The 21,159-nt window shown below is 37.6% G+C and overlaps 1 protein-coding gene across 1 annotated transcript in view; it reads left to right on the forward strand.

Moving 5' to 3' along the window:
• RASGRF2 (Ras protein-specific guanine nucleotide-releasing factor 2) overlaps positions 1 to 21,159 on the forward strand; it is a 340,705-nt gene that overhangs the window by 152,232 nt on the left and 167,314 nt on the right. The window contains exons 8-12 of the mRNA XM_006870586.1: positions 5,999 to 6,108; positions 8,716 to 8,834; positions 14,345 to 14,505; positions 16,061 to 16,127; positions 16,633 to 16,769. Coding sequence (XP_006870648.1) covers positions 5,999 to 6,108; positions 8,716 to 8,834; positions 14,345 to 14,505; positions 16,061 to 16,127; positions 16,633 to 16,769 — 594 coding nt within the window. The remainder of the gene's footprint in view (positions 1 to 5,998; positions 6,109 to 8,715; positions 8,835 to 14,344; positions 14,506 to 16,060; positions 16,128 to 16,632; positions 16,770 to 21,159) is intronic.

Genomic DNA, 21,159 nt, shown 5'->3' on the forward strand with positions numbered 1-21,159 from the left:
TAGAACGACTAGCTTTGAGGTAAACTTTGATTAAACATTGGATTGTGCCAACAAAAGGGATATTGGAAAGCACACCTATGTTAGGGGCCTGCACCAAGCAGACTGTGTCATAGTGAAAAGTCTCTGATTTGGTGACAGAGCCAGGCTCCTCCATACGCCTGCCAGCATTCCACCCTCCTCTAACCAAGTCTCTCTGCACTTCTCAAAACCTTGGCACTATTCCCTGGGACTTGGTCCCAGAGCATGAGCTGTATGTGAATGTCTGCTATGCTATTGGTGCTGTCCCTGTGCATGGTGCGTGGATTGTGGGCACTCAGTAAATATTAGTAAACTCTCGAATGAAGACTACCACTTCCAAGAGGGCAAAGGCAGGGCCATAGATAGAGCCCCCACCCCTTCAGCACAGAATGGAAGGAACTACCCACAGGGCTCTGGAAAGCACTTTTCACTTTCTTCGTTCTTAGATGTCATTTCTTCAATTTCTGAGTGAGACCCTGGTTCTACAGAAAAGAACCACCAGGGTAGGCTTTGATGGGATGTAGTTAGTAGACTAGCTGGCTCTGCCAGTTACTGTGAGGGTCCTCTTCACACCTTGTTTCTCAGCTGTGAAATGGGTAGAAAATTCGTATGCTTCTGTAGCATCGGATACATGCGCAAAGTCTTGAGCACATGGTCTGAAGCACAGTCAGTGTTATGGAAGCTGTGGTCAAGCATGGTATTATAATCTTTAGATATAAGCCAGTTGGTGAATGACTGAATGAATCTATATTTCTGTGTCTACATCTGTTGTTGTTAGGTGTCATTGAGTAGGTTCCGTCTTGTAGCGACATTGTGTAGGGTTTCTGAGAAGTGGCTGGGGAGTCTGAACCACTGATATTGCTGTTCAAACTGACTCCGTGGTGCACTGCTTATCCTATAGTGCCACACCAGGACTCCTATTATATATTACATACACTAGTTCCAAATATATCTATATATGTGTGTGTGTGTGTGTATGGAACTATACAGATATATTTGGAACTATATATATGTATTTGGAACTATATACTCCACGGCACATAACAACAACAATATATAGATATATTTGGAACGATATATACATATTTGGAACTATATATATATATTTGGAACTACCAGCCATTCCATGGGAGAAAGATGAGGCTTTCTACTCCCTTAAAGATTTACAGCCTCAGAAACCCTATACAGACTCGCCATGAGTCAGAACCGACTCCATGACTCCACCACGGTGTGTGTGTATAGATGTGTATATATCTATACAGTGCAGATAAATATATATAAAATGAGGGTGGGTCAAAATTTATCTGCAGTTTAATCATATTAAAACGCTAATCCACATTTATGGTTATGCACTTGAAATGAGTCTGTGGAATAGAGGAGTGACATTTGGATTGTGTGGCAAATCATTTGAAAATCAGTCATGGCTCTGCCTGTGAAATCATCCTCAACAGACTTGGGTTTTAAAAAGTTTGTGTGATGTGGGTACCAAAACAACTCACAGAAGAGCATAAACAGAAGCGTTTGGACATCTGCAAACAAAATTTGGACCAATATTCAAAGGAAGGTAAAAGTTTCTTTTGAAAAATCTTTACTAGTGATGAGATGTGGATTCATCACTAGAAGCCTGAGAGTAAACAGCAAAGTATGGAATGGAAACATTCTCAATCACCAACCAAGAAGAAGTTCAAAAGGCAACCAGCTGGAAAATTGATGCTTACAGTTTTTTGGGATTCTCAAGGGCTAGTATTGAAACAGTATCAGGAAAAACATTCAACATAAACAGTGCTCATTACAGTGAAATGCTCACCAAAGAGCTGAAGCATAAATTTTGGATTAAATGCCGAGGACTGCTATCCAAGAATCTTGTGATCTTGCATGACAATGCACGTTCTCACACCTGTGCCCACACTACCGTTGACATTCTGCAAAAACTTCATTTTGAGGAGCTAAAACATCTTCCCTGTAGTCCTGATCTTGTTCCATTGGACTTTCACCTGTTTGGTCCCCTGAAAGCAGCCCTTTGAGAATGAAGATTCACCTCTGATGAAGAAGTGAAGACAGCGCTGTATTAGCGGCTCACAGCTCAGCCTAAAACATTTTTTAATAAGGGAATAAGAAAACTGGTTGTCAGATGGACAAAGTATATTGAAGAGCAAGGAGATTATGTTGAAAAATTAATATTTGTCTTTTCTAAAAGTTGATTAAAATAAATTCTATAGCCAGAGTGCAGATAATTTTTGACTCAAATTTGTGTAGTGGTGGTGGTGTGCTGTGTAGTCGGTTCTGACTCATAATGACCCTACATAGGTTTCTGAGGCTGTAAATCTTTATGGGAGCAGAAAGCCTCATCTTTCTCCTGCAGAACAGCTGCTAGTTTTGAACTGCTAACCTTGAGGTTAGCAGCCCGACTTGTAACCACTATGCTACCAGAGCTCCTCAGTCTTGTATACTGAGTCATTATAACTTGAGGCGATGTTCTTCTCTGCCCCATTAAAATCTTAGTAGGGTTGGTGAAGTTTCTGTCTATGACAGAATTCAGATAGATAGTCTATTCATAAAATTACAAATTATCTTATTAAATAATACTGTTAGGGGGTGAGTGGAAGTAAAGTAGGAGTAAAATGTAATAAGCATGAATATATAATCTTCTCCAAAGGTTTAGTTCCTAAAGAGAACATTACCATAGGATTGTCATTTTTACAATTTATTAAAAAATGTATCTAAAAAACCAACCAAAGTGACTTAATAAAAACTACATGTACTTACTTCCCAATGAACCAATTTTAAAAAGGTCTGATTGTGTTAAAAAAAAAAAAAAAAAAAAGCCAATCAGTATCAACTAGACACTGTGAGTTATTCTGACAACAACAACATAGATCTCTTCCAGTTAGCTGGCCAGCTAATTGTCTTTAAAGTTTCTTAACATAGACAAATGAACACTTTCAGCATTGCATCTGCACGTTAAAACAATTCATTTGATAGCTTGTCAATTACTAGAGTGTTGGTTTTCAACAACAACTTCAGTGCACCTTAGATTTCTACCTTAGTCTATTGATTATATGCTACTCACTGAAATAGTCAAATGTCTGCCAAATCATTTTGGCATAATGACTGTGTACTCCTTCTGTCTTCTTATGATGCTTTCTTCATTACTCAGTATTTTGACTATTTGTTGCTCTTTTTAAGTGCAGTCTAGTCGATTCTGACCCATAGTGACTCTGTATAGGCTTTCCAAGGAGCAGCTGGTGAGCTTGAACCACTGATGTTGCTGTTCAAATGACTTTGCAGTCTGATGCATTAGCCCATAGTGCCACACCCTGCAATATTACAACTTGAAGTCTGATATTTTTCTTCAATTCTTTTAGCTAGAGAAATATCAAGCATATTCTTCCCTTTTGGTTTTCTAACTCCAGGTTTTTTTATATTTCATTACAATGTTTTATTTTGCCTTTTGAGGTGCACTTTGAAAGTTTTGGTTCATTTCTTTTACATCCTTATTTCTTCCATTCTCTTCAACTTTTCTATGCTCAGGAGCAAGTTTCACAGTTTCATTGGACATCCACTTCATCTTTTATTCTGTCTTTTTAATGATCTTTTTCTTTCGTTGTATGTGATGTTCTTAAATATCATCCCACAACTCAACTGGCCTTTGGTCATTAGTGTTCTTTGCATCAAATATACACTTGATATGGTCTCTAAATACAAGAGGCATATACTTAAAGTAGTATTTAGATTCACATTGACTTGTTTTCATTTTCTACAGCTGCAACTTTAACTTACATATGAGGAATTAATAGTCTGTTGCTCAGTTGGCCCTTGAACTTGTCCTTACTGAATATATTGAGTTTTCCAACATCTATTTATATATATAGCAAATTTGATTCTATGTATTCTATGTAGTAGACTCCTGTGCATAGTTGTAATCTATGTTGTGAAAAAAAGATGTTTGCAATAAATAAGTCATTGGTCTTGCAAAATTCTATCAAGAAGTTGTTGTTGCTAAATGCTACTGAGTCAGTTCTGATTCATAGTGACCCTTTATAGGGTTTCTCATGAGAGGCTGGTGGTTTGAACTCCCAGTCTTGCTGTTGAAATTGACCTTGTGGTCCAGTGCTTATCCTATTGTGTCACACTAAGACACCAAGAACTTAGCCTGTCATTAATTTTACACTTTGTTATAGCAGATCTTAGACATAGTCTATGGGGAAAAGAGAGTTGCACAAAAATGAACTGGTAATTTTAATCTGAAATATGCTTCATATACCTTTAATAATACTTAAAAGATGAGCTAATAACAAGTTGTTTTCATTTTCCACCTCACATTTAAAGCATTAGGCTACTGTTCAATTATATAATTTTCAACTTAATAATTTACCTGTTTTCAGAATATAGCAAATGATTCTACTAAAATCAATGAGATTAGGCAGGTAAAATAAAAATGGAATGATAGCTATGCTTTTTCAAGTTCTGAATACTTGAAAATAAACTATAGAAAATAGAATGTTAGAAACTTGATGTCACAGAAAATGTCAAGCACTGAAATTTCCTTCTAACCATCATGACCAAAAATGATAGTTAATGCTTAATGTGTGCTTCATGTGTTATCAGGTGTAGCTCTGTGGAGTAGGTGTTATTATGTTTATTTCATATACAGACGTATATGAAATATAGTAAGGTTAAGTAAGATGTCAATGGTTATTAAATCGTAAGTGAACTTGGTCATCTAGCTCAGAACCCATGTTCATACCTACAAGCTCATGTGAATATGCTTCTAGATATTTGTTGCTTCAATTTTCCTCTAGTATTATTTGACAAAATAAATAAATTAAATAAATCCCACAGTCCAATAACCTTCTTACATCACTGGCCAAAGCAAAAATAAAATGCCTCATATTTGAATGCATTATTTAACTCTGCCATGTAGAAAATTAATTGCTACCTAAGTTGAAGAAGGTTCCGAATTCAGAGTTACACTACTCTCTACATAGCAGAGTTTGACTATTTTATTGAAAGTGACTGCTTTTCTGAATAAGATTGTTTTTGTCAAAAATAATCAAGATGTTCACTGAGGTCTAACCAATGCATCATATCCCATTCAAATTGTATCAACTAGACACTGTGAGTTATTTTTTCTTTATTTGTTCTTCCTGTTTGCCAAAAGTGGGAGACATATATTTAAATAGAATATATTTTCTATATTATACATTAAAATATGCTAGTATTTTTATTTCTTTACTATATACAAAAACTTGTATATGTGTCATTGTATTATGTGTCATTGCTTCATTATTTCTCTAAGAGTAAATGATCAACTTTAAACCCTATTAAGTGTTAATCAATATTAGTCATAGAAGAACAACCCACTAAAATAGAACTTCAGAACTGCTTAATATGACATACTGCTAATCAGTTGCTTTAAAATACATCCTGTCATAAAGTAAAATTATATGATTGAATATAAGATACTTTGTACACTATGTGTCGGATGTAAATATTCCTATGTGGTAGCTCATATAAATTGATATCAATATTTTAAATAGTAAACATTAAGAGATTGTATACATATAAATAAGACTAATGCTTGTAATACAACTCAAGCATTACTAGCAATCATTTTATTTGGTTTTAAACTGCTAACTAGTTAATGAGAAAATATTATTTTAGATGAACTTTAAAAATAAAATTGTTGTGCCACTTTTGAATATAAGTGGACAAAGATTTTGATGGAAAAAAAAAAGCCAATCAGTTGTTTTTTTGTAATAACACAATCATTTACTTCTACCGATGTGTTTTTGATGACATCTTTTATGTACATGGGATGATTGAAACATTGCTTGTATTAAATGTATTTCTTAGAGTGCCATACTTGTAGAACCATCAAAACTGTAAGAGTAGAGGTGAACGTCTCAGATATGATGCTGGAATCCCATCCTACCGTAATCCATTCTCACCTGCTTGCTCTGCCTTTGTTTGTGCTTAGATCCCCAGGTATATCATCACACTTCATGAACTTCTAGCTCATACACCCCATGAGCATGTGGAGAGGAAGAGTCTGGAGTTTGCTAAATCAAAGCTAGAAGAACTGTCCAGGTATGTAGAGAACTTAAAGACTTGAGACGGAAAGCCACATTTTTTTTAATCTTGTGGATATCCCAAAGCAAGAAGCAAGACACAAATCCAGCATCTTAGATTAATCTTAAAAGTAAATATATGATATTTAAATGTGGTGGTGGTGGTGTGTTGTTGAGTTAGTTCTGACTTACAGCAACTCTATATATGGTTTCCAAGGAAGTGAATTTTTATGGGAGCAGAAAGCCTCATATTTCTCCTGTGGAGAGGCTGATAGATTTGAACTGCTGATCTTGCAGTTAGCAGTCCAATAATAACCACTATGTGTTACATATTGACTCCTTACAATATAATAAAAACCTATATATAAAGAATATATCATTAAAAATGTCTTTATAGCATGCAATTGAAATCAGTTTGTATATGGATTTAAATTTGAAATGTTCACTTTTTTCCCAGCATGATGGAATTTTCAGTTGCATTTTTATGTTCATACTTGGCAAAAACCTAGAGAATGTGTACTTTGGGTTGATTATTGATTATTTCAGTGTAAAGAACACGGGTGGTGTAGTGAGTTGTGTATTGGGCTGCTAATCAGGTTGCAGGTCGAATCCACCAGCCACTCCATGGAAGAAAGATGAGGCTTTCTGCTCCTGTAATGATTACAGCCTTGGAAACCTTATACAGGGTAATTTAGAGTTAGAACTGACTCACAACGATGGCAGCAACAGCATCGTCAATGTTTCCGGTACTAATTTACATCTGTGCTTCTTTAGCTTATAAATAATATAAAACTCTCCAATTTTCTCTATCTTTATGAAATGGCATCCTGTTTTCAACTAAAGGCCTGTGTATATAATCTGTTGCTTCCCTGTTGCATTTATAAGCAGTATTCCCAGAGTACTCACTGGTTTTAAGCCCATTTGCCATTTGGAATAATTATACACATTAGCCTGGCTTTAGTTATAACTTGTTAAAGTATGGAGGCTCGCTCACATTTACACTGATACAAGTTTAAAACTGAGCTTCCCAGATAAAGCTTTTATTACTATCCTAATCCTGGTGTCCTGGTGTGGCACTATGGGTTAATGCGCCAGACTGCAAAGCCGTTTGAACTGCAAGGTCGGCGGTTCAAGCTCACCAGCTGTTCCTTGGAAACTCTGTACAGGGTCACTATGGGTTGGGATCGACTGGACAGCACTTACCAACAGCAACAATCCTGGTATGGAGTCCTGTTGTGGAACAGACTCAATGACACTTAACAACAACATGAGGGCTAATACATGAAATCCCAGTGTGGCACAATGGAACCCACCTAAAGGTGCCTTGGAAGACAGGCCTGGTGATGTTTCTATAATGTTGCAGCCTGGCAAACCCTATGGAGCAGTTCTTCTGCCACACGTGGGTTTGCCCTGACTCAGAATTCACTGGACAGCAGCTAATGAGGACTGACGTCACAAATGACTCCAATCGGAGTAGCTTTTTCAAACAGAAATATTTTTGTTTCACAATTCTGAATATTAGAAGTCTGAATTAACATGTCAGCTAGGCCATACTTTGTTGTTGTTGTTGTTGTTAAGGGCTGTTGAGTTGGTTCTGACCCATAGCGACCCTGTATAGGGTTTCCAAGGAGCAGCTGGTGAGCTTGAACTGCAGACCTTGCGGTTCAAACCAACTTTGCAGTCCAGCACATTAACCCACAGCGCCATGCCAGGACTCCTAAGCTGTACTCCTTGTTAAGAGCTGTTGAGTAAGTTCCGACAACCCTGTATAGGGTTTCCGAGGAGTGACTGGTGAGCTTGAACTGCTACCAACTTTGCAGTCCAGCGCATTAACCACAGTGCCACATTAGGCCCTACTAGGCGACTTCAAAAAGTTGGTAGAAAAATACCTTATTTAAATTTCATTTTTCCATAAACTTTTGTGAAGCCCCCGATTGTTATTATGTGCCGTGGAGTCGGTTCTGACTCATAGTGACCCTGTACAGGGTTCCCGAGGCTGTAAACCTTTATGGGAGCAGAAAGCCTCATTGTTCTCCCGCAGAACAGCTGTTAGTTTCGAACTGCTGACCTTGAGGTTAACAGCCCGATTCGTAACCACTACATTACCAGAGGTCTCCGGAAGAAGAGTGGTTCATGCTTCCTTCAACTTCTGATAGTCCTAGGGCTGTCTTGGTTTTTACAAGCATCTTCACCTGACCATCCTTCCACTGTCTGTATCTCTGGGCCTCTTTTCCTCTTTTTAAAGGACACCACTCAGAATGTACTAGATCCCACCCTACCCCAGTATGACCTCATGCTAGTTGATAACATCTTCCAAGACCTGACTTTCAAACACGGTCACGTCTACAGATACCGAGGATACACAAGTCAATCCATAACTTAGCTCTTCTTTGTTGTTGTTGTTAAGTGCCGTCGAGTCGGTTCCAACCCATAGCGACCCTGAACAGGGTTTCCGAGGCTGTAAATCATTACGGGAGCAGAAATCCTCATTTTTCTTCCGCGGAGCAGTTGGTGGTTTCAAACTGCTTATCTTGCGGTTCGCAGCCCGATTCGTAACCACTACGCTACTTAGCTATAATTGTTGTTGTTAACCCCTCCGTGATTCTGTCTGTGTTGTGTCTGACAGGGTGATGCACGATGAAGTAAGTGACACTGAAAACATAAGGAAGAACCTCGCCATAGAAAGAATGATTGTCGAGGGTTGTGATATCTTGCTGGACACAAGCCAGACTTTCATCCGTCAAGGTAAATCTTTGTTCAGTGGACCTGTGATCTTCAGTGATCTTGTGGCTGTCTCCCTTATCCCACACAGATCCAGGAAAACCTTGTGGAGCAGGCTTAATTTAGCTGTGTAATCGGTGCTGTTCAGGCAGGACACCCCCATGGCCTTGATTGAGGCTGTGATTGAGGCCCACCTTTGTGCTGTTTCTTTTCAGGGGCCATGAAACACAGCAACACAATCATAGTAAAGCACGAGTGGGACAGTAGATTACATTCTGACTGGACTCTCCTCCTCAGTGGACCGGACATTCTCTACAGCTCCAAGGAGAACAGGCCAGGCTGGCCGATTGGAGTGGCAATGTCAGGTGGCGACGACAACCAGGCAAAGGCCCAAGAGAAACTTGCGTTACTCAAAACCCTTTCACATAGCAGTGGGGACAATGTCCGGAGTGAGAACAGCTGTCTCTTGTTCCCATTTTTCATCAGCACTTCCGCATCGGCCCCACCTGATATGATTTGATTAAACTGGTAATTCCAGTTTGCCAAATGGAATGTTTCACAGTTGATCCCTGCCATGCTTTGGAAGTGGCAAAGGTATCATGTTTACAAAGCGTGTTTTGGGAAAAATCACCCAGTAAATTAAAGTTTTCAAACTCTAGAAGACTTGAAGCTACTTGTGCTAGAAACTATGGAAAAACAACAGCTTAACGATGTATAGTCCTACTTGACTCTTATCCGAAAGTGAAAGAAGTAAAATACTGCCAAGTTATTTCTAAGTGCTTCGGTGTTCTGGTGGAAGGGGGCGGGGGCGGTTAATCATGCCCCATGGAATTGATTGTGGACAATGCATTGCACGCACATATGTATTTGAATTTGTTGAGGAGTGGTGCTTGCATTTGGTACTAGAATTAACCTTTACCGTAGTTTCTGTTTATTATATGCCAATATCATTTGAAGATATTTGCATTGTTGTTGCCTACCATAATGTGCTGCTTAAAATACTTTTCTTTTTTTTTTTTTTAATCTCATCAAACAAGACATTATTTGTGCTGTGCACATTCATTTTTGCACTGAATACTTTAAGAGTTTAACATATGCCATTCTATTTTCCATTATTTATTTACAAAGAGAGCAAACACACATGTTAACATTTGGGATTATATTTTAGGAAACAGTACATTTTCTGCTTTAGATTTTGTTTCTTAAAAGAAGAGTGAAATAGAATGCTAACAATATCAGGTCTTCAAAAAGTCTCTGAGTCCCCACTTGTGTAATTTCCCCTCTTATTCCTTCCCACACACTGTGTCCCCATACTGGCTGCCTGCGTCCCCAGCACTTGCCTACCTGTGCCTTTACCTGTGCTGCCTCCCAGCTGGACCGCTTAGAATGCTCTTATCCACTTGGTTCATGCCAGACACCTCTAAGTAGGCTTTAAAATTTGTCTCCTCACCTACCTTTCCCTCCCCTCCAGTTAGAATGGATTTACCTTCCTTTTCATTTCCGACACACTTAGCTCCTTAGTGTAGACATTTTAGCCTCTTGAGTATAAATGGTATTTGTTTGCATGCTGATCTCTCTCAATAATTGTAAACTCTGAAGGCTAGCAGGTAGAATTCTCTCTGCCCCATCATGCCTACTATGTGCCTTCTATGTCATGTTGTTGTTGTTATTAAGTACCATGGAATCGGTTCTGACTCGTAGTGACCCTGGACAGGGTTTCTGAGGCTGTAAATCTTTATGGGAGCAGAAAGCCTCATCTTACTCCCGCCGAATGGAGTTTCGAACTGCTGACCTTGAGGTCATCAACCCGATTCGTAACAACTATGCTACCAGAGCTCCTTAAACTGAGAAAACAAGCATTGAACTACATTGGGTTGTTTGTAGAATTGCAGTTATGATTGTAGATGTCCCAGTTTCTCTTTTTCTTGTATTTGGTGTTCACTGGAAATGTCTCCTAATTGACTTGAGATGTGAGAATGGAAATGAAAGTTTTTATAACTAGTATAAAATTTCTGAAAGGACTTTTGATTGCAAAATATTATTACCCGTAGATACTAAATGTATTTCTGCAAGCTTATTTAACATATTTCTGCAAGCTTAGACTGTTTTGATCTAAGCATCAACAATGAAAAATACTGGAAGGTCAAATATATTGAATAAGACATATTTCCTTTTCATTGCACCTAGAAAAAAATCCATCATCAGCCACCTCTCCCCTTGATTAATGTTCATATGTTATTTATTCCTTGTTATATGCCATACATTTAAGCTATACATTTAAGGCATTTTGTCAGCTAATAATACTTCTGATGTTATTGTATTGATGTCAATATAATGATTTGCATTTCAGTAATGTCTTTCTGTATTGCTGCTTTAGTTGATTAGTCTGTTTAGGAATTATTCAATAAAGGTAGTTAAAAAAAAAAAAAATCAGCCCTTATTCTGAAAGTAAGAAAGTTATCAAGTTAGGCACAATTTGGAAGAGGCTCCATTGTTTTGTTTGATTTCTCCTAATACCACTCTGGTGTCCTGGTATGGCACTTCAGGTTAATGCACTGGGCTCCTACTAAATACCCTTAATGGTGTGTTAAGACCTGTTGAGATATTGTTGCTATTCTATTAAACATGTTGTTGTTGTTGCTAATGCCATCCAGTCAGTTCTGTCTCATAGTGACCCTGTAAAGGGTTTCCAAGGAGCGGCTGGTGAGCTTAAACCACTGACCTTGCTGTTCAAACTGACCTTGCAGTCCAGCACAGTAACCCGCAGCGCCACACCAGGACTCTTTAAACATGGAGGGGTTCTGTTCTTTATGAAATGAACTATTATTTATCTGGAATGTGGTGCTAGAATTGATAAATATAGTGTCTATTTGGGATGATGTAGGGTCTGTTTTAGTGTGTATGAATGTGTACATGCACATGTGTATGTTTGGTATTGGTCTTAAATTAATCTTTATTTTGAGGACTAGAAAAAGAAAAGTCACCCGGGTTATTTGAAAGCACTCCTTAGAACAGTGCATTAGCAGTCAAGAATGCCCTTCCATGGGAGTTAACGATTGAAATAACAGAGGTTTTATTGTACATGGGTCCTAATTGTTAGGTAGTCCAGTGATAGGATGCAAAAGGCCCTATGATAGCAATGATGTGATATTGAGGAACTCCTGGTTACTTCTCTGTCTGTCTTTACCAGAGAGGAGCCTCTTCCGAATGTCTCATAGTAAATGTTGAACCATCATGCCAAACATTGGATGAAATGTGAAAAAACAGTTAATGTGATATTGTTCAGCTATGGTTATTTTATAAACCGAACAACAGTGTTTCAATTTTTTACTTTTAATTTGTATATTTGTATTTTTATATTTGCCTATAGGTTGGAACCAACTCCACGGCACTTAACAACAACAATATTTATATAGCCTCCTAGTCAGATATAAGGTGGATAGTTACATTCTAAGCAAATTAGTGTATAGTTGCCAAGGAAATGTATTTTACCTCAAAGCTGAAATTCACAGCAATAGATAGTATATGAGCTAGCACTGAATTCTGTAACTTCTGACTTAGAAAATCATTCAATTGCTAGAAGCATTTACCAACAAACACATTATTGTTAAATTTCACCAAGCCATTTGTCCAAACCCTGCTCTGTAACTGGACCCTACTTGGAAGACTTAGCAACCACCCATGACAAAGGGAGACCTTAACTGCTATTTCTGAGACTCAGTTTTTAGGTCCTTGCTGAAACCACTGCCATCTCCTGGCTGTGCCACTCAATTATTTGTGATCTTGGGAAAGCTACTTAGTCTTTCAGGCCTCAGTTCCCCAATTTGTGAAATAAGGAGGTTGAATCAAGTCATCTGAAAATTCTCCTCTAGTTTTGATTTCATCCCAGAACGTTCATGAGTATAATCCTCTTGCTGCTATTACAAGTTCATCTCCTTCTTGAATCTTTGTGTCTTCTTTCCCCATACTTCCTTTAACTACGCAAATTGAATTACTTTCTGCGTGGGCTCAATGCCAGTTTGCTCCCACCTGCATTACCACCTTCACCCACTGTCCTCTTGCTCACTTCCTTTCCTGGAATCAAGGCTTCTCCTGGCCCTTTTGTTCCTGTCTCCCACTCCTCTTCCCCGATGACTTCTTTAGGTCCAGAGTTAGCTGCCTACTTGGTATCTGTCAAGCATCCCCACTTAAAACACTCACCTAAGTAGATGGAACGAAAGTAAATTTGGAATGGAAATCTGGGGTAGAACCTTGAGTCCTTTTACCAGCCTGCATATCTTTGAATCTTTGTTAAAAAATAGGTACTATTTGGAATAGTCAAATGTTAATGTGTAGGTTTGTGACTCACAATCATAGTTTTACTGTTTTACGTATATGTGCTCTTTATATAAAGAACTTTAGTGGGTTTTTCCACTTATAGAAGTAATCTGTGTTCATTAATAAAAACCAGGTAACATAAAAAGTATAAAGAGTAAAATAAGACTGCCTACAAACTTGTCCCTTAGTAATGACCACTATTAACATTTAAAGTTTAAATATTCTCTTAATAGTTCTGATGAAACGGAAATGATCCTTCATAAGACTGTCTTTGGGGTAGATGGTGGCTTAAGGAGAGATTCACAATATATCTCCTTAAGACATTTCAGCGTCAGAGACAAGGAGTTTGCAGCAGTCTTTCTAGTACTTTTTGTTTGACAATTAACAGGCTTGAGACAGTGGTTCAAGCTCACCAGCCACTCCTTGGAAACTCAATACAGGGTCGCTATGGGTCGGAACCGACTCAATGGCACTTAACAACAACTCTCTCTTTTTTTTCAGAAGAGGGAGGTATACATTAGGGCAAAAATATAGAAACAATAAAAGATAATCCACATATTATTTGAAATTTGTGTTTAGCTTGTCTCTTTGAGCAGAAAATAGTTTTATTCACAGGAATGGTTTGGATATAGATTTTATTGATATTTAGATTCCATAAAGAATTTTGATTACATACAATTTAAATATTACTTAAAATAGTGCAATTTAAAAATAGTCCCTTACTAAAATATAAAAAAAATTTTAAAGCCCCTAACTCAATTACATTATGTTGTATAACCTATGTATTTTAATAATACATGCATTTTTTATTTTGTTTTTAAAATGAAATATAAACTATATTAGAATGCCAGTTATCTACCTTCAGAAAGAGTACATTCTATTTTTTTCATTATATTGCTATATTTCTCTCTGCAGGTATATGGTCTGTTCCTTGTTATAGGTAATTACGTTGATGAGTATCAGATTACCAAAGACAGGAAGCACAAGTGACTTTTGATTTTAAAGTGTTTTACAAAAATAGTAGAAACTAGTTTGATTATTAAAATATAACATGTTGTTTCCTTTGTTCAGAGTATAGGGGATTTACTTGTTCCTATTTGTACATCAAATAAATTCTTGGTATCTTGAAAAACAGCCCTGGTGTTGATTGCCACAGGGATGAATCTCACTTGGCAAAATTTTAATCGTTGTGTGTTCTTCGCTTTTGTGACCACCAGGTTCCCTTATTCAAGTACCTTCCGTTGAAAGGGGGAAACTTAGTAAAGTACGCCTGGGTTCATTGTCTTTGAAAAAGGAAGGAGAAAGACAATGCTTCTTATTTACAAAACACTTTTTAATTTGTACAAGAAGCTCAGGAGGAAAGCTGCATCTGCTAAAGGTACTTGTTTTACATGATTATTTCATTTATATTCCATACACTTGAGATACATTTAGGTTATTATTATGCCTGGTGTTGTCAGAAGGTGGATTTTCACTATTGCATAAAGTGAGGTAATGTACAATTAATTACGCACTCTGATATTTACTTCATTGTCACTTAGATTCAAAGTAATATAAATTTATTTTGTGTGCATACCATAAATTAAGATCACAACTTAGACAACAAAAAAACACTCCTACTAGTTGATGACTACTGAGCTACAAAAATCTTTTAAATCATTACAGTGCACTGCATGTAATCTTTGTGAAATATTGTTTTATATTGCTCTATACCCCATGTTGTTGTTGTTAGGTGCCATCGAGTCGGTACCGACTCATAACGATCCTATGCACAACAGAACGAAACACTGCCGGATCCTGGGCCAACCTCACAATTATTGCCACGCTTGAGTCCATTGATGCTGCTACTTTGCCAAGCTATCCTGCTGGGGTCTTCCTCTTTTTCTCTGACCCTCCACCTTACCAAACATATCCTTCTCCAGCAACTGGTCCGTCCTGACAACATGTCCGAAGTACATCCTATGGGGGACTTGTTACAGTTGAGCTGATTTCAAGTAATAGTGACCCTATTAGTTGGGACTGAGTAGAACTTCCCCATAGGGTTTCCTAGGTTTTAATTGATAGGGAAGCGTTCTATCATATCTTTCTCCCATGGGGCAGCAGGTGGGTTTGAACCAGAAACCTTTTGGTTAACAGCCAATCGCTTAACTGCTATACTACCTGAGCTCCTTTTTTCTGTATCAAGAATCTGCAAATTATGGCCCATAGCCTGTTTTTGCTAATAAGGTTTTATTGGAACATAACTATGTTCATTCATCTATGTATCGTTTGTGACTGCTTTCTTGCTATAAAGGTGTAGTGGAGTAGTTGCAATAAAGATTATATATAGGCTTATAAAGCCTAGCATATTTACTATCTTACCCTTTACAGAAGAAAAAATGCTTATCTATTCTATCTATAACTATTGCTTAAAGATATCAATTATACTATCTGTGTGAAGTGCTACTGAGTCAATTCTGACTCTTGGCGACCCTGTATAGGATTTCCAAGGAGTGACTTGTGGGTTTGAACTACTGACATAATACTTATCCTACAGCATCACACCGGGACTCCATACTCTCTCTGATTATTGCTGAAAAGTATTCTCCAGAATTCTGATGAGGGCTTTTTACTGCTAAAACCTTTTCCTGGTTGGTGAGTTCAGTCCCTTTGCTGAACTGCATTTACTTATCAAGGTCTTTAGTCTTTCAGGAATGGACGTGCTAAATTTTACAAACATAGGAACTAGAGTAGGGTCCGGGAGAAGAATCATGAAGTTAAATGAGTTCAATTCTTTTACACATCTAAGTTTCATTTAAGAGTCTGAAAAATGTTTGATGTTGCAGAATTTCTGTTTTCTTCTGTAGCAACATGAATATAAGGTTTATAAATCAGAACTTTCCAATCTATGCAAGACTTCCAGTCTCTTGATGAAAAAATTGGTTTGTGTCCAGACAGGTGGGGTTCTGTCCCTAATAGAATGTACGTTGATTGAGGAGCCAGACACAAGCGATGATGATGGTAAGTCAGCTTCTACTACTTAGACTTATACTAAAATAGAAATAAAGGTCCTGGTTTGTATTCCTTTATAGCTAAAAAGAGCTACTTAATGGAAGGCAGGTTGGATCCTGAAGATAAATACCCTAGATTCATTTACATATAATATGTCTATCTAACTGTGAACCATTAAATCTGTAAACCAAAATTTTAAACTATCTCTGAGAATTCAGATTTTACTCTATTTGAGTGTTGGAATTCTATAGATCATGGATATGAAAAAAACCAAAGATTATGAAATGAGAAAGAGATCTGGATTCCAGTCACGAATAACCCACTTGACCTCAGATTCCACATCTGCTTATGAGGTTCCTCAGGCCTTCCCCGTGTCCGAGATGTAGGTTATTGCTGAAATGAGATTCTGCACTTGAGTGCACGGTGATTGTCTTAATAGAAAGAACTCTACAAAAGCAGCTATCAGTCATGTTTTTGTTTTCACCTCTAATTATTTGGTTTACATGTGTTCAAGCCAAAGGTTCTGGGCAAGTGTTTGGCCACCTGGATTTTAAAATTGTGGTGGAGCCTCCTGATGCTTCTCCTTTCACTGTGGTCTTGTTAGCACCTTCACGGCAGGAGAAGGCTGCCTGGACAAGCGACATAAGTCAGGTAAGCAAGATGTTTTGTCCAAATATACATACAAGGAGTATGAGTGATGCTGTTAGATAAGCCCTGGACTTATCTATACCACAATGTTGGCATTCCAAACCTACCAACTGCTCCACAGGAGAAAGGTGAGGCTTTCTACTTCCATAAAGATTGATAGCCTGAGAAATGTTATATACAGAGTCACTATGAGTGGGAACCAACTTGACCAGCACCTAACAAGAAGAACTATGCACACACACACACACACACACACACACACACGTTTATAGATGTTGTTGAGTCTGTTCTGTACTGGGTTTCCAAGGAGCAGCTGGTGGGTTTGAACTGCCCATTTTGGGGTTAGCAGTCCAGTGCTCATCCTACAGTATCACATCTTAGTATATATAGAAAAGTACCTATTACATATATATTTGACAGCATGATTTCTGGGAAGGATCTTTAGAATTATTTTATTTTTAAAAAATGCTATTTGTGGTTACTGCCATCAGTACCATCACTACTGTATATTTTGATCTGTCATGATTGCTTTTGCTTTTACTGTTCTTTCATCTTAGTCTTAAGGTTGACTTTTACTTGGAATGTAGTTAGCTGCTCTTAGTTCCTGGGCACTTTTGTGTGGCTGAAATTATTATCACTTGTCTAAGAGTTAAAATTACTCTGTTAGTAATAAATTTGCCTGTGACTCCAGAACATTTTTTGCTTAGTTGTTTCTGGAAAAAAAAGAAAATGGTAAGAGATTTAAGCTACAAAAACAGCTAACAAGGCCTATGCTGAGAAATCATGAAATAAGGGATGAAATCAAAGAAGAAATACTAAGTGTATGAAATTTTAAAAGTTCGTGTAGTTTGTGTAGAAAAAAATGAGGAAACAGATTTGGTTACATATCATTGATCAAGAACACCTATGTTTAGCTAGTCATTGATATGGTTTGAATAAATGTCAAACTGGTCCTGATTGCACTTAGACCTTTTTAATCCTAAACTCTACGTGGATTTTGACATCAGGAGCTAGTATAACAGAAAAGTGACATCATAAAGAAAATGTTAAAAGAAGGCTTGGTCATTGTCTTTGAACCTGTTAACTCAAGGAAGACTGGAGTCAAAAAGGCATGTACTCTAGATTTCATTGCTGTCTTTCTTCTGCAAGCAATTTATGATGTATACATTAACTAAAGCAATAATATGAACTGTATCAAAGTCCTTCAGATACTTAGATTTCTTCCCCCAAGTGACTAAAAATGCAAAGAAAATAGAGACAGAATGAATGGCAATAATAATTATTTTTAAATATAAAAATTTTTTTGCAAACCTAATCTCATTTGACCCTTACATTAGTATTCTGAAGGTAAACAGAGAAAAAATATTATTAGTCCTGTTTCACAAGTGAGAGGCCTGAAGTTTGGAAGGTTGTTGGTCTAAAGCTACATAGCTGGGTAATTATTAGAACTCAAACCTAATCCCATTTTTCTTAGCACTCTAAGCAGCTTTTACAGGAAAGACTGCAGCTGAAATTATACTTGCATATTTACAAACCATAAAAGATGGTTTTCTGGTGAATGATGTAGTCATCATTAATAAATAAACATGGTGAAGACGTTAGAAAATAAGAATGATCCTTTGGTGGAGAATAAATAGCTATAAGTAAAGTCACTTCTTTCTTAGCTGACAAAGGAATGAGAATATGGGCTTTTCCAGTTCTTTAAATAGGTGCATCTTTGGAGTCATTTATTAACACTTTCACTATCTCTAGTCTATATGAATTAATTCCTACTTATCTCCTTATTTGTAATACATCCCTTACTTGATGGCACGCTGGATCACTCATTGATGTGACAAACATTGATGTGACAATGTTTTGTGATGGTCACAAAACATTGATGTGACCCAGTAGATGATTACTGGGTCATCATCATCTACTACCAGGTACCGTGTAGACTCCAAGGATACAGTGATGGTCCCTGCTCTCAAAGAGATGGACACATTCCAGTAGAGAAGGAAAGGAAAGAGACAAAGCAACAAAGTCTTACACGTTCTGTGAAGCCAAGATAAGTCAAAGGAATAGAGTAGGCAAAGGTGTCTCTCAAGCTGTTTCTAATGTCTACCTTATAATGTAACTGAGACCTCTAGGATAGAAATAATAAAAGCTTTTCTGGTGACCTCCTTAAGTGTACCAGGTAAGGTGTTGCTAAAAAGAGAAAGATCCCTGGGATTCATGAATGATTATTTAAAGACAGGTACCCAGTGCTCTGTCTACCTCAAGCATTCAAATGCATCTTTCCTCTTTTCTATTTAGACTACATCTTGAGATAGAAGTGTCAAATTCCTCCTTGTTTCCCTAAGATGGTATGGCTAATATTTTGCTTAACAAAAAGTTATACTAGATGACAATTGCCATTGAACTGGAAAAAAAAGTTATCAGAAAAGGCTGTCTTTCTGAGGGATGAGACTGTGATATGCAGTGATTATATTCAGTAGAGCCTTTATCTGTGTGGTTTTATTCATTCAACAAAGAGCGTATGCAGTGATACTAAATGTCAAGCATTGGACTAGGCTCTTGTGACACAGTGTTAACAAAAAAGAAAACAAAACAATTATTTGACCTGGTATCATTTGCATTGTAGTGTGGGGGATGATAGGAAGTAAACAATGAATGTAATTAATAAAAAAATGTTATCTAATGTTAGAAGTGAGAGAAGAAGATCAGGCCATTGGAGGGAGGTGCGGGTGTTGTTGTTAAGTGCCGTGGAGTCGGTTCGGATTCATAGCCACCCTGTATAGGGTTTCCAATGCTCTAAAACTTAAAGAGAGCAGAAAGCCTCAACTTTCTCCTGTGGAGTGACTGGTAGGCTTGAACTGTGAACCTTGTAGTTTATCATCCTATGCTTATTGTATGGAGCCACCACGCCCCCAGGTGTGGGTAGGCACAGTTTTCTAATGGTGGTCACCTCACTCTGAAAGAGACATTTCAAGGAAGATTTGTAATAGGTGAGAGAGATACAGTGTGGATGTTTGATGAAGAAAAAAAATCATTCCAATCCCAGGGAACAGCCAGTGCACTGCAAAGTGTTTAGAGCAGGAGGATGCTGCATATTTTGGGGAATGACATACACACCAAGTGAATTGTGCAAAATGAAGAACAGAAGACAGGTAACAGGTACCAGGTCAGGAAGGGCCTTCTAAGATAGTGAAAGTAATAACTCTGAGTCTAATGAAAAGTCTTTGAAGGATTTGGAACAAAGGAAATGCATACTCTACCTTCACTTTTTAAAAGGCTTATGTTGAAATGCATTGCATGTAGACCATAAATAGAGAGCAAGAGTGAAGCAGTTAGGCGCTTGCAACAATTGAGGCAACAGCTTGGCAGGAGTTGAGTTGGAGAGAAGGATTTTAATTTTGAATCCATTTTGAAAGTAGAGCCAACAGAATTTTATAATGGATTAGATATAGGATGTGATGTGAGAGGTAAATAGCAATTAAGGAGGACTTTAAATTTTTTGGTTTGAGTAACTGAAAGACCAGAGTTGTCATTAACTGAGATGGGGGAATCTGCAAGGGAAAGAGATGCTGGTGTGGAAATCAGAAATTTAGATATGCTGAATTGGATATGTCTGATGTCCATTAGACATCTGAGTGGAGCTGTTAAGTAAGCTAGTGGAACATAGAAGTCCAGGATTTAGGAGAGAAGTCTGGGTGAAAGGTTCCACATCATTTATGTGATATTGAAGGCTGTGAGATGGTTGGGATCACTAATGGAGTAAGCATAGATAATAACAAGAAGAGGACCATGGACTGAGTGAGAGATCAGGGAGATGAGCAAGATTAGCAAAGAGTACTGAGAAGAATGGTAAAAGAGTTAGTCAGACAGGCAAGAGGGCATGGTGTTCTGGAAGTTAAGTGAAGAGAGAAAGTTGAGGTGACGATGATTATGTGTTAGTTACACTAAAGACTGAGTTAGACAGTGGGCATTCTTGGAGACTTTGTTTTGGTGATGTGGAGTTTGAACCATAAGGGGTAGGGACATAGTGCTCCACTATGGATTGAGTCTAGCCTACTGCCCAGCAACCTGCATCTCAGCTGACTTTGTTCTCTAAGCATTTTAATCTGGGGAGAACAACTTTGTGCTCTATACATACATTCACGGAATTTGAGACACTGAAAAAGATCTTTGTCAGTCTCCCAAATATATCTCTGGACATATTTATTATTAATAACAACCTGCTGGATGCTTGGAAATGTTGTATTAAATATTTTATTATCTATAAGTAAAAGTACATACACAAACAACAACTAAAAATATTCCCATTACCTAGCTCACTAAGTAAATGTTTACCAAAGTATTGTCCATGGGTAATCCACCATCAGGCTCTTCAGACACCCTATACAGGTTTGCT

This window comes from Chrysochloris asiatica, unplaced genomic scaffold, assembly GCF_000296735.1.
Source record: "Chrysochloris asiatica unplaced genomic scaffold, ChrAsi1.0 scaffold00145, whole genome shotgun sequence".
Lineage (NCBI taxonomy): Eukaryota > Metazoa > Chordata > Mammalia > Afrosoricida > Chrysochloridae > Chrysochloris > Chrysochloris asiatica.